Raw genomic sequence first — 17,083 nt, forward strand, 5'->3', positions numbered from 1 at the left:
AACACTTTGTTATTCAGGACAAAAAGTGAAATGCTTTTGTTGTGTAAATTCTTTACAGGGACACTCAAAATCAATCTTAAATTATTCATTCTTTATTATCAGCATGCTGGAGAGGTTCCAACCAACTCAATGCACCAAGTACACATGTCAATCAGGAGCTCTACCCGGGGCAGTCCCGTTAGTTCTCTTATATACATACAAGTTATATTTGCATGATTTAGCTTATTCATCATTCATAATTCATTCATCATAACGTTTGCTTCATTCATATGACCGACCAATACAGGGTCATGCATGTGACAGATCAGTACCTCACGAGGCTTCTTTTCTCAAAGCTGAGACCTTGAAACTGAGATATCCCTTTCTCAAAACAAGGTTCAGGGCGTGCTGCCAAATTGCAGATACTGATAGTGAGGATTCGTTCAATCAGTCACTTGCATGAACACAGAAATTGGTTATTAGAAAAGCACAAACATAAAATGTTCCATCACAAACTTTTACTTTAGTGCCTCCTGCCTACACCTCCAACACCACTTCTAGAGCATCTGGTCTCCCATCCAGGAACTGACCAGGACTAAGCCTGGTTAACTTCAGAGGCAAGCCAGCAGTGGGATGCAGGGTGGTATGCTGCTGGCTCTTTMTAGTGGCTGAGTGTATTGATACACCATCCAAAGTGTAATTAAAAACTTTACCACGCTCAAAGGGATATTCAATGCCTGCTTTTATTCCTTTTTTTACCCATCTACCAATAGGTGCCCTTTGCGAGATATTGGAAAACATCCCTGGTCTTTGTGGTTGAATCTGTGTTTGAAATTCACTGCTTGACTGAGGGACAGAGATGAAGTAGTCATTCAAAAATCTTGTTAAACAATATTATTGCACCCTGAGTGAGTCCTTGCAACTTATTATGTGACTTGTTAAGCACATTTTTACTCCTGAAATAATTTAGACTTGCCATAACAAAGGGGTTTAATAGTTATTGACTCAAGACATTTATTTTTTATTTTTTATTAATTAGTAAAATGTTCGGTAGTGTGTAGGCCAGTGACAAAAAAAATCTAAATTTAATCCACTTTAAATTCAGGCTGTAACACAACAAAATMTGGAAAAAGTTAAGGGTTGTGAATATTTTCTGAAGGCACTGCATATGTTGTTATACATAATACAATGTGGCAGCTTGGAATATGAAGGATTAATGAAAGGATTAGGGGAGTATATGTTGTTATGATTGTGTGGGTTTGTCACCTGACCTACTGACTCACCAAAGCAAATTGAGGATGCAATGTGGACTGGATCCAGTCCATCCAGGAAAGACTTACTTAGTGAACTAAGGTGATCTATGCATAGCACACACATATACACACACACGGGAGAGAACATACATACTCCGTATAATGTGGCTAAGGACAATGTCACAAAGAGGACACTTCCGACAAAATAAATGCTCAGCATAGGCAGGTGGTGGAGTACGGTATCTAGAGTAGACTTTTACAAATTACAAGATTAATAAAATCACGATTCTTATGAAAAATATATTAAGGGAAATGTCCATTGATAAATACATAATCGATTCATTATCAAWACCCAGCAATTGAAGAAATGTTACCTTTACTAACAGAAGACTATAGGCTCCTCCCCTACAGTGAAGCGGAATTGCTTGACGTTGAACCACAGCCCCTTTCATTTCCAGCTTTGCAGATCTCCATTTTCTTCGGGCCAATATTCAGGAAAAGAGGAGAAAATACTTGGGAAAATGAATGAAGAATACGACGTTATCGTGCTGGGTACCGGACTGACGGTGAGAATAATTGTACCATGCCATTTCGTTCCTTGAATAATCGAAGCGATGCTCAGAGGGAATATGTTCCTTCAATTGCCACTGTGCGAGATTTGCTAACCCGCTACGGTGCTAGCTAGCGTAGTTCAACTATCGGCTGGGCCTAATAAACTAGCTAGCTAACTACTGTCAGTGGTCATGTCTGTCAATGTTTGCATTCACAAGTATTTTTCWCAATGAACTTAACGTTCGGTAGCTAGCTAGGTAACAACTAATACGTTTAACGTCATTTTAAGGTGGTGCCTCAGTGTCATATTCATGCATGCTGTTTATCGATCAAATTGAAAAATCTAGCTGGCATTGGTAGCTAATTGGTTAGCTGGATAGCTACTGTAGCTAATGACAGCTTTGTTTAGGCTAACGTGTCCCAGTTTGTTGGTGTATTGTCCTTTTTAGTTTGAAAAAGTGTGCCTATGCTCTCATGTTGAGTGTGATACAAAGCTAGTGTAATTTTCGAGTTGGATACCAATTTATGTAACGTTACCATCACCATGCGATGAAGCTTTATTCATGAGTGCTTGGATTTCTCTAACAGGCGATGGTTTTGGTTTGTTTTGGGGAGGAGATTCTCCCCGCGAGTATCAGTTTAGCTAGCTAACTTGTAACTAGTTAGCTAATCTAACTGGTGTACCTATGATGGGTTAGTACACTGAACAGAAATATAAACGCAACATTTTCAAAGATTTTACTGAGTTACAGTTCATATAGAACATCAGTCAATTGAAATAAATAAATTAGGCCCTAACCTATTGATTTCACATGACCCGGAGTACAGATATCCATCTGTTAGTTTGCCCACCATTTGCCTCATGCAGCGTGACACATCTCCTTTACATAGAGTTGATCAGGCTGTTAATTGTGGCCTGTGGAAAGTTGTCCCACTCTTCAATGGCTGCGCAAAGTTTTTGGATCTTGGCGGCAACTGGACACGACCTACACGTCGACCCAGAGCATCCCAAACATGCTCAATGGGTGAGATGTCTGGTGAGTATGCAGGCCATGGAAGAACTGGGACATTTTCAGCTTCCAGGAATTGTGTACAGATCCTTGCAAAATGCGGCTGTGCATTGTGCTGAAACATGAGGTGATGGCGGTGGATGAAGGACACAAAAATGCGCCTCAGGATCTCGTCACAGTATCGTTGTGCACTCAAATTGCCATCGATGAAATTAAATTGTGTTCATTGGCCGTAGCTTCCTGCCTACCATAACCCCACCGCCATCATGGGGCACTCTGTTCACAATGTTGACATCAGCAAACCGCACGCCCACACGACGCCATACACGCTGTCTGACATCTGCCCGGTACAGTTGACACCGGGATTCATCTGTGAAGAGCACACTTCTCCAGCGTGCCAGTAGCCATCGAAGGTGAGCATTTGCCCYCCGAAGCCAAACTGCAGTCAGGTCAAGACAACGAGRACGCAGATGAGCTTCCCTGAGATCGTTTCTGACAGTTTGTGCTGAAATTCTTTGGTTGTGCAAAACACAAGTTGCATCAGTTGTACGGGTGGCTGGTCTCAGACGACCCCGCAGGTGAAGAAGCCGGATGTGGAAGATCTGGGCTGGTGTGGTGGCCGGTTGGACCTACTGCCAAATTCTCTAAAACGGCATAGGAGGCGGTTTAGGGTAGAGAAATGATCTTGCAACAGCTCTGGTGGACATTCCTGCAGTCAGCATGCCAATAGTACGCTCCCTCTCAACTTGAGACATCTGTGGCATTGTGTTATGTGACAACTGCACATTTTAGTGGCCTTTTATTGTCCCCAGCACAAGGTGCACCTGTGTAATGATCATGCTGTTTAATCAGCTTCTTGATATGCCACACCTGTCAGGTGAATGGATTATCTTGGAAAAGGAGAAATGCTCACTAAAAGTGATGTGCTCAAAATATGAGAAGCTTTTTATGCTATGTGTATGGAACATTTCTGGAATCTTTTATTTCAGCTCATGAAACATGGGACTATGTTGCGTTTTATATTTTTGTTCAGTATAAATAGCTAGCTAATTCAGTGTTTTGTAAAATGAATTGGTAGTGAACAACAGCCACACCTGCAATTTCTGAACCATAATCCACCAAACCTGAATGTAGCTAGCTAATGTTACTTAGCTCAGGGTTTCCCAAACTCTGGCCTGCCCTAGCACTACACAGCTGACTCGAGTAATCATAGCAAAAACCAAATGTGCACCAAGGGGGAGCCCAAGGACCGAGTTTGGGAYACCCTGATTTCGCCAGCTAGTTTCTGAAGTTGGTTCAGCAGTACTAGCTAATTAGTTTGTGTCCACTAGCCAGCTAACTAGCCAACATTGAGAGAGCCAAAATGATCGATATGTTGTTGCCACTGCTTTACTCAGCCGTAAAACACTCGGTTGATGCATGACAGGAAAGACTTGTAATAGAATTTTCTGTACTCTGAGGCCTCACTCAGATTATCTATTGAGTTTTCTGTCTGTCTCGCATGTCTGACTCACGTGGGGGAGTGTTTTGTTAAAAATAACAGTTCAGCAATAGAACACACACACACAAGAAGACAAAATCATACTGTTTCATGGGAAACAATCCATTGCCAGGGTTTGAAAGCAATAATTTCACTGATATAGGACCAGCTAGTTCCTTTGCTGTCAGTCACACTGACTGTCACATTCCATGTTTACATAACTAATTACATAACATATTCGATTCAGGAATGTTGTGAAATCGTTCAGAATCCTGTGCAGCCACGTTTTGTGTCGTCCACTCCAACAGGATGTGGCAGTCAGGAATGCATTTGGTTTGTCAGTGGTAGGGGTAGGCAGCCTGGCTAAGTGTTGGCTTTAGGGTTGGTGACTCCTGTGTTGTTTTAGACTGCAGATGCTTGTGGTTAGGTCACAAAGGAACTGAGAGTACAGGGCAAGTTTAAGTTCTGCAAAAGCCAGTCAGACCGTTGTCTGAGAGCTCTGAGGCTTCACGTAGACCTAACTGGCGCAATATACTATGATAGAGTGGTATGATATGAGTGATAGGCATAGGTCCAGTTGATGCAGGTCAAACCTAGCAAGTGTTAGGTTCTAATTATCAGAGTACGAACTCGACGGACACTATGAAGGCTTAAACCAAGTTTATTCTTCCCAAAAGATCGAACAGCTGAACAGACAAAAACATATTCACACAAGCACTGATATTTAACCCTTTCTCCTATGCTAAGTCTCCTCCTACACATCTGAACAGCCAATGCATCTGTTGCTAGACAGAACCTTAGTGACATCTGTTCTTCCTCACTTCATCTGACCTGACCTCTACCCCAAAGTGCTCACTCCTCCCCAACTCACCGCTTTCATGGTGCCTAGTACCAGACTGTGTCTCTTCTCCCAGAGGATCCCTCCTATAGGATCCCTGATGGCTAACAATAACATATTCTAACATAATGTAAACATTATACATTACCCTCTCTCCCACAGTGACATGAATAAGTATGTTTCATATTCTCATAACCCAACACAAGTATCCAGTTCTGTTTGGCATTTATTTAAGCATCTCAAATACCCGCCACACACACTCCACACTGATTGTGGTCTATGTGGTTCCTCTTTGTGGTTGAGAAAGACATGGTGGGGAAAGGAGAACTGGCTGTTCTGMGATATGCTTTTATTGTATGTGTTCTTCTTCCTCTGCAGCTGGGGCCTAGTAAACATCCACCTCTAGTCTCCCCAGTGACTGGGGGGGGGGGGTGTCCTTGTCCATCTGTCCCCTTACTAAAAGGATGAGGCCCAGGAGGGCATGGTCATCAATATTGTAGCCCCTCTTTTACACCACCGCTTGATACTTTTGGTTTTGATATGATGTCATTCATGTGGTGTAATTTGAGTCCTGGCCAAGCTAACCTTTTTCCTGATAGAGGGCTGCAGTGGTAGATGAAACATGGAGGCATTAGATTTAGGTAACATCTTTGAGCGTCATTCGATTAGAGCTAGGTAAGATGATGTGATGGTTCTAGTACTGTGTGTGGATCCTGAGAGTGCGCAATGACATTACAGATGCACTCTTCTTGCAGTCCAGATATTGGATCCCAACCTTTTGGAGCCACACATGAAGGAGTTGTGGGGAAATGTCAGCCAGGGTGGCACTGTCACACAGTCACTCTTGTTCCCAGCGTGGCTCACACTGTGGCCTTTTGAACTTCAGAGAGCCGCCCAACACTTTACCGTCTTCAGAGTGGGCCTCAGTCAGTCACTCATCATAAAAATCCACCTGCTTTTTATAGGGCCGCTGTGTTAAAGATTTAACTGTGACGTTTTCCCCCCCACTTCAATGTGTTTTATTGCTTGTGTTTGACTCTTCCTTCCTGAATTGAGGATTGGTCTCTTCGATCTCTCTTTCAGCCTGAGGTTGTGATGACTAGGCTACCCCCAGCAGAATGTCAGAGCCTGCAGACAGCAGGGCTGCCTGAGTCACATGCCACTCAAAATTGTGTCTGGGAGGCATCCATTTACTGCAATATATTATTCAGGAAGTTACAGCACCTAAAAGAAAACACCCCGGATAGTGAAATGTGTCGTTTAACAGTGTCAACCATAGTAGAACGGCGCCCCTGGAGCAAATTGGGCTTAAGTGCCTTGACACATCGACAGGTTTTTCACCTTGGTGGCTCGGGTAATCAAACCAGCAACCTTTGATTGTCTTCCTAAATGAATAGGGAAATATGAACAGCTTAGACATTTTCCAAGGTATTTTTCTCATCAGAAATCCTCAAGGCACGTTTGGACTTTCAGTAACACCTTTTATGGTGCCCTTTTCCCACAAAATAAAAACATCTGTAAATACTTGGTAATAATTGGTACTAAAATGCTAATTTGGTCATTATGGATGGAACATCAAAGGCATTACCTGCACCTTTTTCTAAGATGCCTTTTATGAAACAGACGTTCCTCATGTGCTTGTGGTAGACTACCAGTCAGTGAGATGAGCACATGCTTCCGCTGCGGATGCTCAGCACAGGCAGTCCTGCGTCACTTTATTCTCACGTTGAGTGACATCAAGGCTTCTCTCTGAGAGTGGACATTGATTTTTCTTTCCCTGAGAGACCTGACCGGTCAGTGTTTTTTATTTTATTTTATTTTTTTAGCTCAGTAAAAGTTCCTGTTTGTCTAACGTTAAGGCCCATGGTCTGAAAATGCAGTAGTGAGGAAATGGTACTGTCCTTACCTTAAACTTGCCCAGCCCCAGATGAGGGGTTGGCTAGGGCTAGCATGGGGCAGGCTAGTGGGCCAGGGACGCTGTATCCCCATGATGATGGTAACAGCAGGGCGGGGTGCTGTTTTTTGCCCTGATCTGAGTGGGGCTGACTCTAGGGAGATGGAAACTAAAACAATAGCAACACCAGTGCAGTGTCACTTCCTGTTACATAATGCATTCTGTAGGAKCTGGCAGCAGTGTACACCAGGAGTGTGGAATCATGACACTGTGCTGTGGTTTCCTGTGTTTGTCGTATCATTAGTCATTGTCAACACAATGTAGCCTATAAAATATGCTTCTCTGTCAAACACAACCGGTCACCTTTTCTCCGAGTCATTCCACAGTCTTATCAAGGGTGATTTGTTACAGTAAGATCAAATATTGCGGATTCAATATGTAGGCAGAAGCTACTGGATGCGGTAACCGTCTATCAGCACAGTGTTCTGAATCGGGAGTCGTTTCAGTTTAACTTTTTTTGGAATAAAGTCCACGGAATCACATGATGCAGAGTGGTTTGCTGCTTCTACAAACCAGCTGCCGTAATCTTAAAGCCTTTRAAAGACTGTGGGAATTCCAGAGTCAGTCACACACGCACGTTTTCCTCTGGCCGGCCGGCAGTACCGTACCAGGCAGCCCGTGATTCTTGACTCAATTTGGGAAACTATTGCCTTGACAGAGGAACTTGAATGGCAGCCTAGCACTGCAAAGGGAGAAACAGAAAGCTGCTGATCGGCAGCTTGGTTGTCTGATCTAGCCTAAATTCCATCTTTTAAATGGAGCGTGAGTTGAATTGGACGCTCAAACCTACTCCCCTCTCTGCATAGCTCCCTGCTTTAGCGGTCATTGCTGAAACCCTTTATTTTGTGGTCACACTGTCACTACAGAATGCCTCTACTCCAGAACGACAGAATGTTAAATAGAGTTCTGTGTTCTAGATTCTGGAATCCTTCCCTACTMTTAACCAGGCTGGAGATCTTACTGAATTGGTCCCACCCACGCCCCTCTCTCCTCCACTGCCCTCTTATCAAAAGTGGCAAACGCGCGCACACACACCAGAGGCCATCTGCAGTCACAGCCTTAAGTCTACTCTCCCAGAAGATTCATCAGTGGATTTAATGTTTGTCTGTTGTGTCATATCAATCTTCTTTTTATGAAATTCCTGCTTATTAGGCTAAATGATTGCTTACACTATATAATCAGTGTTAATCAATTTTAAGTGCACACACAGCTAGCAGAGGGGAAGCATGGGTAGACCACTAGCATAAGCTATCATTATAGAGACCCTGCAGCTGGATTGGTCCACTGTTGGCCGGCCACGCAGTCAGTTATCAGAGCATGAAAAGACAGGGCCAAACCAGACAGGGACCACATTCATTACTTTGACTACATTCTGCGACAAAGCCTCAAATGTTTCCTTGTCTAGTTGAATCTGGGCTGTGTGAAATCTGAGGCTTTTAGTGCWTTTTCTGCCATTATGAAACAATCGTATCTGGAAATACTGATACCAGCAATATTCATACAACAATACAATCGCAACCATGAAAATCAATATCTAGGATTCGATTATCATTCCAAATGTTTGACCTGTGCGATTTTGGCAACTATCCAGGTATAAGTGATTTGTGATGCTCAAACCCCTCTCCTTCCTGTCTCTCGTCCAATAGGAATGCATACTGTCAGGGATCATGTCGGTGAAGGGGAAGAAGGTTCTGCACATGGACCGGAACTCCTACTACGGGGCAGAGAGTGCCTCCATCACTCCCCTGGAGGATGTAAGTCAATCTCTGACCTCTACTGCTTGACCTCTGAGGCGCTGACCCCTAAGACCAACCTCAACAGGCCACACAAGACGTAAACAAAGACTGCACCATTCTCTTACACAAGATACCTGGCAGGATGCATACTCACCCATTTCCCAGCAATGTTTGTAACCGTATGAATCCGAATGATGAGGCATGAGGAAGAGAACAAGGAACTAGTCATACTAATCTTAATATCCTTAAAAATGGGTGACAGCACATGATCAATATAGTCACAGTTGCTGCTTATATATGCACTCTGTTGTATTCCTCTTGGCTAAATTGCTGCTTCAACAAAATGGCCAAATATTTTCTCTTTTAGCTGTATAAACGCTTCAGTCTCCCAGGCGCCCCACCGGAGTCCATGGGAAAAGGCCGGGACTGGAATGTGGACCTCATCCCGAAGTTCCTCATGGCCAACGGTAAATTTTAATCACCACTTTTTTATTATGTATTATATTAACTAGGGCCATGAGTTTTCCTGACCATGTCACAAGACAAGGAAAAACTCGGGGCCTTAGATATAACAATTCATCCTTGGTCTCAGCGGCAAAGAAGGGATGAATACCAAAAATGTGATTCTGGAATATTCAGTAGTTGTCGTGGTCGTATTTGATAGAGCGACTGATCCTGTTGCCTAGCAATGATTGGATGTGATTGACAGGATGAGGCAACAGAGAGAACTTTCAATTTGAAGACGAATGAAGCTGTATATGTAAAAGTGATTTGAATTGGATTGAACTCTGTTCTCCTAACCTGCCTGGGAAAGGTAACACAGCTTTGTCCGTCTCACCTGTACAGGTCAATTGGTCCGCATGCTGCTGATCACACAGGTGACGCGCTACCTGGACTTCAAGGTGATCGAAGGCAGCTTCGTCTACAAGAAGGGCAGCATCTACAAAGTGCCCTCCACCGAGACCGAGGCCCTGGCATCCAGTGAGTGGTACAAGGGTACTATGGGAAATAGAGGAGAGGATGGGTTTCGTAGTTTTGATGTTTCGATAAGCTCAGGTTTACTGTATGCAGAGTTAACTTTTAATCAAATCTAATATCCATCTGGCTTACAGCAGTCTAAAACAGTGAATTGATGACATGTCATATGTCAAAATGTCTTACGGTCATCCCAGCTCCTCACAAATGACCTCTTCCTGGTTCTATATTGTCTTGCTTTTCAGCTCTATCATGTAGATAATTAGCTACCCCTGAATAGCACAACTCTCTCCCCTACAGGTCTGATGGGGCTGTTTGAGAAACGGCGCTTCAGGAAGTTCCTGGTTTTCGTGGCTAACTTCGATGAAAACGACCCCAAGACCATGGAGGGCGTYGACCCCAACAAGACGACGATGAGGGACGTGTTCAAGAAGTTTGACCTGGGCCAGGACGTCATCGACTTCACAGGACACTCCCTCGCCCTCTACCGGACAGACGAGTGAGTCACCTGCATCATCTTATTGGCTGAGCCAGAGATGGAAGGTGTTTGGCCATTTTGGGGTTAACTAAAAAGCATGAAGAGTTCCAGGTCGTCCTGTTTGCAGTTGCACTACGTTGATAATCAGATTTCAGGATATAGCAATATTCTGAGACTGTAAAAGGTGACCTGGAATGTCACCGTTATGATACCTTTTAGATGACATGGTAGCCTCACAAGCACAGGGWGTCAAGGATAATCATTCTATTTTCCAGTCTTTCAAGAAACMTGGTTATATATTCAAAGWAAGCACTGTATTCATACTRGTTTCCCCCCTCTCTCAGGTACCTGGACCTGCCTTGCATGGACTCGCTAAACAGGATCAAGCTGTACAGTGAGTCTCTGGCCAGATATGGCAAGAGTCCGTACCTCTACCCCCTCTACGGCCTGGGGGAGCTGCCCCAAGGGTTCGCCAGGTAAGGCTCACCTCACCTCAACTCTGACCTCTGACCTCTAACCTCTATCATTTTCAGGCTAGCTGCCTTTTTGTTTTATCTCTTTTGGCTTGTTGACTTTCATTATGCAAATAAAAGTTTGACTCATTTGAATCCAAATACAATGTTCAGCAGAATGCCCAATGATTACTTCTTGTTTTGCTGTTGGACTGTTCGAATTTAGATGGGTCTTTTCAAAGTGTGCTACTTCTTGAAAGTATACAATAGAATTCTGAACTGTGTGCTTCTTGTAAAAATTGACATTGTCAGAGKATTGAACATTCTTTACAGAATCTCTCCCTCTCGTTCCCTGTCTCCTTCCTGTAGACTAAGTGCTATCTACGGAGGAACCTACATGCTGAACAAGCCCATTGAGGAGATCGTCATGGAGGATGGAAAAGTAGTGGGAGTCAAGTCTGAGGGAGAGGTAAGAATCTTGTTATTTCTCCACGGCTTATATAGAGGCTGTACTCTGAGGACTAGAGGAAGGCATGTGTAATCTTAGCGCTAATACTTAACCTATTCCCCCCTTCAGATCGCCCGCTGTAAGCAGCTGATCTGCGATCCCAGCTATCTAATGGACCGCAGCACCAAGGTCGGTCAGGTGATCCGGGTCATCTGCATCATGAACCACCCCATCAAGAACACCAGCGATGCCAACTCCTGCCAGATCATCATCCCCCAGAACCAGGTCAACAGGAAGCACGGTGAGCCCCGCTGCAGGAAGTGATGTCACCACGCAACGCCCCTGTGGAAACAATGCATGAGATTTATAAATTGAACATGAGAGACCATCTTCACGCTCAAATACCCAGAAGAATTGAAGTACTCTACTTAAGACTAAGATGATACTAACATCACGTAGCAGGCGTAAAATAAATGCCTGGGGGAGGGTTGTAAGGGGACAAGGAAGCTAGGTTGACGATCCAGTATACCTGAAAACTGTTTTTACTGACCCCGCTGAGGGTGAGATGATAGTGAATCAAGTTAATATTTGAAGGGTGGCYTGGACCTAACCATATCACTGCCCCAAATCGCATCCAACTCGGAGAAGGAGTGAGATATTGAATTTGCTGATCTCTTTTTTTATTTWTTWTTATTAAATTGTGTTTTTAATTTTTTGCAGATATCTACGTGTGCATGATCTCCTATACTCATAATGTGGCAGCACAGGGGAAGTATGTGGCCATTGTCAGCACCACGGTGGAGACGGACAACCCTGAGATGGAGGTCAAACCAGCCATGGACCTGCTGGAGCCTGTCGAGCAGAAGTACGAGCCTCATCACTAAACTGTTGTTGGATGTCTCCCACTAGTCTTTACTACGGTCCTGTTGACTTTGTCATTTCTCTCTGCAGGTTTGTGAGCATCAGTGACCAGTACGCACCAWCTGACATGGGTGCTGAAAGRCAGGTGGGTCCATTACTTCTGTTTGTTTCTGCTTAACCCAGTCAAATCCAGTGACCTTGTGTTAACAAAAATACAATTATTGCTCGTCTTGTTTGCCTGTGTTTAACCATCTATGGTTTTCCTATTGTTGTTGTAGATCTTCATGTCCCGTACCTACGATGCTACCACCCACTTCGAGACCACCTGCGACGACATCAAGGACATCTACAAGCGGATGACGGGTACAGAATTTGACTTTGCAGAGATGGAGCGCAAGAAGAACGACATCTTCGGCGACGCAGCTGACCAGTAGAGAAACAAGCGAGTCTGCAACACTTGTGAATATCAGATGTTTGCCGCCGACAACTGAAATAAGGAAAACAATACAAATATATAGATTAAATGGGCTGGCTGATGATCCAAGTGTATGTTTTGCCCATTATGGAAGTTCACACTATATAAAGTTATAATATAACATCGCTGGAAAAGGGGGCCAGGTGGGAGTTATGCTTTTTCTAATCACTTTCAGAGAGTTGTTGCACTGAACATTGGTATACATACGGCCTACATTCTTTTTCATTATGTAACTGATCATTTTCTCTCCTGGATGAGGGCGTTTAGTCCACAGATGCCAAATCAATTGATCAATCAAAAGAAAACAGTACCACAGTGTGGGAGGGTCAAATTTATTTTGTCCAAATACTTAAAATAAATAATGCAACCATGTAAAAACATAAGTGTATTGGGGAAATGAATCATGAAATGTGATCAGATCCGTTGTATTTTTCTTGTCAGGTGTTTTTGTTGTGAGGGAGGTGAGTGGCTTGGCTTGTTCCAGTTATATTGAAGCACTATTCCTAACAGGCCATAACCAAAAAGGGTTTGGCCAGCAAAGCTTCATTTGACCACCGATAACCATGTGTGAGAGAGAGGAAGCTTTTAATTGTTTCCGTGACCAGCTAATATAAATCATCGATTGTGATTGGGGGCCGTTGTTTTTTTGTTTTKATTTATCAGCCCCCTTGTCCTAGTGGCTCATCTCCAGCCTCTAGTAGCCAACCCTGGGCAAGGCATCTTACTGTACCTAGACCAAGCCACTGAACGAGCAAGTATAGTCCAGCAAGAAGGCAAACTACCTGGACCTATTTGCAGCTTGAGTAACCATAATGTCTTAGTAAAGGAAAGAATAGTATTCTATTAAAAATGAACAGACCCGAGCAGACTGAAGCAGGTTGGGCATTTGTGGTAAAGTTGACTAATTGCTTTAAAATGACCAAATGTCTACTATGGCAGTATTGATATGACAAGGGCCCTGTTTAAATGTCATCAATGTAAAAAAAAATATATATATAATAATACAAAAAGACGGTGCTCAAATGATTTCTGTACTGCAAAGTAAAAATGTACTTGTGAAAAAACAAATGTATTTGTTCTTATTCAGTAGTGAGTTGGAGTATTACTGTCTGAGGGGCTTTTGTGGTCATTTCAGTATTGGGAGCTTTGCCTTTGAAACTTCCTCTTTAATACTATGTTATGATATCATCAACCTCAACTGTCTGCTGAAGCATCTATGAACTTTGCACTGAAGAGGACCTTTTGAGTTATTCATTGATGCAGGACTAAAAACAGACAACAGTCTGATTCGTATGACAAAGACCATCATTTGGTGAATTCCTGTGTTGGCTGGTTGGTATTAATATGGCATCCTATTTGTAACCGTTTTAATGTGTAATGGTAAAATGCACTGTTAACAGGGCATGTCCACAAAATCAAAAAGTTCTTATAACATGGTGGGCAAGTCATTCTCACGCTTAGAACTACAACTCCCAGAAGCCTCTGCTGCTTCCCTGTCATAACAAATATCGTCACATGGACGCTGTTCCAACAAAATAAACCCAGTGCACTCGTGTTGATTTTGTTTATCTGTCACGCTAATATTTCCCAATGGAAAATCCTGTAATAATGGAAATGACAGCGGKACGGCGTTCGAACTTTGGAGATATTGGTGAGTGTTCGATTTGGGCAAACTGGCTATCAACTTTTCAATCTGAACTACATACATTCCAATTATGGACGGAAAGGTGGTGAATGTAAATATGTTTGCTTTCATTCACTGCCCAACAATGTTCATTGGATTAACGCATAATTGCGCAACCAYTGCGTAAATACGCAGCAGGTCATGTTTGAGCCAGAGCCTCTCCCTTTCCTACTAGGGTTTTGGGCAGACCGAACCGCGTTGCATGAGGCTGCGTCCTTAGGCAGGGCTCTTCAAGTGAAACAGCTGATTGAGGGTGGAGCATCTGTAAACATGGTGACAGTAGACAACATCACCCCGCTCCATGATGCCTGCATCCAGGGACATCCAAACTGTGCCCGACTGCTACTAGATGCAGGGGCTCAGGTGAGGCAGCTACAGTAGGGCTAAATATATAGAGCAAGAGACACCAATACACCTACAGCATGTGTAGAAGTAGTGGTCCCTCTCCCTCTATCTCTCCATCACTTCCTCTTTACCCACTCTTCCCCAGGTGGACGTGAGGACCATCCATGGCAGCACTCCTCTCTGTAACGCCTGTGCTGCGGGGAGCCTGGACTGTGCAAAGATGCTGCTGGAACATGGAGCCAAAGTCAACCCCTCCCTCACAGCACTCACTGCCTCTCCCCTGCATGAGGCCTGCATAAAGGGTAAGACTGGGGAATGATAAGGGGGTATATGACTGGGGAAATGGTGATAAGGCAGGGTCAGGTGGACTGGAGGAGGGAGAAAACAGGACAAGGGAGGGAAGACTGACCAGGATAGGAGGGAAGAGACTGGTGGAATAGGTGTTAAGCAGGACAAGGAGAGGTAAGAGGACTGGAGGAAGAGGTAAGGCGATAAGGGGCAGCACTAGGGCGAGTGAGGTAGGAGTGCAAGAGAAGGGATGGGTGTGAGGAGGATGCACCGTAAGTCTATAGATGTGTGAGTACTTCATATCTAATGAAACCGTTTCGTATCTGTCTATACTGTAGGTAATGCAGATATAGCGAGGCTAATGATAGCGCATGGAGCCTTGCTAGAGGCCTTTGACCTCCAGTTCGGTACCCCGCTACATGCTGCCTGTGCCAAGGAACATGTGGACTGTGCCAGGGTGCTGCTCAAAGCAGGTGAGYATGGTGACAAAGAGGAAAACATTGTCTCAGGCGACTGCTGTATTCACATCAATGGTTCTGTATGACTATACAGTGTTTATGAATATGTTTTACATAGTAAAAGTATTTGCTATGCTGGGCGGACACTGTGGAATTTCATTCACAAATCTGCCACAAAGCCACATTTTCCTGAGAAAATGTAAGTATCGACTGTAAACAGAATGTGTTTTCTGTTCATGGTTGCCAAGGTGAATGCAGCTAAGTTCCATGAGACGGCTCTCCACCATGCTGCCAGAGTAGAGATGGTGGACATATTGAGTTACTGGTGGACTTTGGAGGCAATGTGTATGTCACAGACAACGACAACAAAAAGCCCATAGACTACACCAAGCCTGGCTCTCCCACTGAACAATGCTTACAGTATTATGAAAGTAAGTCTAGAGGCAATAATATTTTCAATTTGTGATTCTCCATCCCTTATGTGGCTTTTGTTAGAGTCATTTGTGCTGTCTGATTATCTCTAGGTACTCCTCTGAGTCTGCAGCAACTTAGCAGAGTGACTCTGAGGACGTTGCTGGGTTCCAGAGCTCTGGAGGTCGTAGGTCAACTGGACATATCTCAACTACCATCAGCTACATTCTCTTGAGGGGTGCTGATGCTGCCTTTATGAACTGACCATGGATGGAATCCCAAAGGAATATCAGGAAAAAGAGAAAGCTTGAATACTAAGCTGGGACACATATCATCTTCATATGTTTGTTTACTGTGGAACACACATACAAATTGATGTGATTTATTACTGTGTTATAAGCAGTAACAATTGTAAATACATTTCAAGAAGGCCTGCTGCAATTGTTCTAATATTCTAAGAGATGAAAGCTGTTTTAGCATGGTTAGGAAAATAAAGCCAAATAATGTCAGTCCTCTACTTTTGCAGTAATATGAAAATTTTGACAAAACATTTCTACTACAACTCCCGGCATGCTCTCAAATCCATCAAAGGTCATGTCAAAACCAATCACGTGACGTGTCAGTGCCGCATGTAAACACAGCTCAAATGTGCTTGTTTACTTCTCGTGGAACGTAATTGACCGTTTTTCAACATAAAACAGGATTTGACCAAATGATGGAGTTGAAACTGCCGGACCGTATTTCTTGGAGACATAGGTGCGAATGAAAGTATTTCGGTTTTGTATGCTAGCATCCATTTGGTTACTGCATGCATAGCTAGCAAGCATGTGTTCATGATATAACAGCAACGTAAATCAGCTACAATGTCCATGTTGTGTTTTACCATATAGATTGTCAAGTAATGGTTACGATGGCAAAATGTGATGTCAATACCAGAGATGATCTAGCATGAACTCACCTAGCGCCGGTTATTATGTAGCAATAGGTATTCTCTGGCTGTTGATTGTGTGGCTTGCCCCAGGCTGCTGGTCGGAGAGGACCGAGGTGCACAAGGCGGCCTCCGAGACATGCTGCCCAGCTGCAGCAACTCATCCAGCGCGGAGCCTCTGTCAACATAGTGGCTGTGGACTCCATCACCCCCTCCATGAGCATGTGAAAGGGGCAGACCCAGTGTGTCAGGTTGCTACTGGATGGTGGACACAGGTGAGACTGTCACTAGAATTAAAGGAAGAGATAAGAGAAATATCGGCAATAAATAGGTAGGTTAGCCATAGAAGAATTAAAAATAATAAAGATATAGCTTGTCACAGATATAGAGAAGGGTGATACCCAGATTCAACACAGGTAAAGATCAAGAGAAGAGAAATAATTGTTCTTTATAGTTAATTGGTGAACCCCACCTCTCT

At 43.7% G+C, this 17,083-nt stretch overlaps 1 protein-coding gene and 1 pseudogene across 1 annotated transcript; both read left to right on the top strand.

The window, feature by feature from the left end:
- Nucleotides 1–1,601: 1,601 nt before the first annotated feature.
- LOC111949604 (rab GDP dissociation inhibitor beta) lies at nucleotides 1,602–13,093 on the top strand. Its single transcript, XM_023966917.2, has 11 exons — nucleotides 1,602–1,798; nucleotides 8,713–8,820; nucleotides 9,170–9,269; nucleotides 9,649–9,783; nucleotides 10,078–10,276; nucleotides 10,600–10,731; nucleotides 11,077–11,176; nucleotides 11,285–11,456; nucleotides 11,876–12,020; nucleotides 12,107–12,161; nucleotides 12,295–13,093. The coding sequence occupies exons 1-11, from the start codon at nucleotides 1,754–1,756 to the stop codon at nucleotides 12,448–12,450; spliced, it is 1,347 nt and encodes a 448-aa protein (XP_023822685.1). The 5' UTR covers nucleotides 1,602–1,753; the 3' UTR covers nucleotides 12,451–13,093.
- A 906-nt stretch (nucleotides 13,094–13,999) lies between these two features.
- On the top strand, nucleotides 14,000–16,018 carry LOC111949610 (ankyrin repeat and SOCS box protein 13-like; annotated as a pseudogene).
- Nucleotides 16,019–17,083: the final 1,065 nt, after the last annotated feature.

The sequence above is a fragment of the Salvelinus sp. IW2-2015 genome, linkage group LG3, assembly GCF_002910315.2.
Source record: "Salvelinus sp. IW2-2015 linkage group LG3, ASM291031v2, whole genome shotgun sequence".
NCBI classification, from domain to species: Eukaryota; Metazoa; Chordata; class Actinopteri; order Salmoniformes; family Salmonidae; genus Salvelinus; species Salvelinus sp. IW2-2015.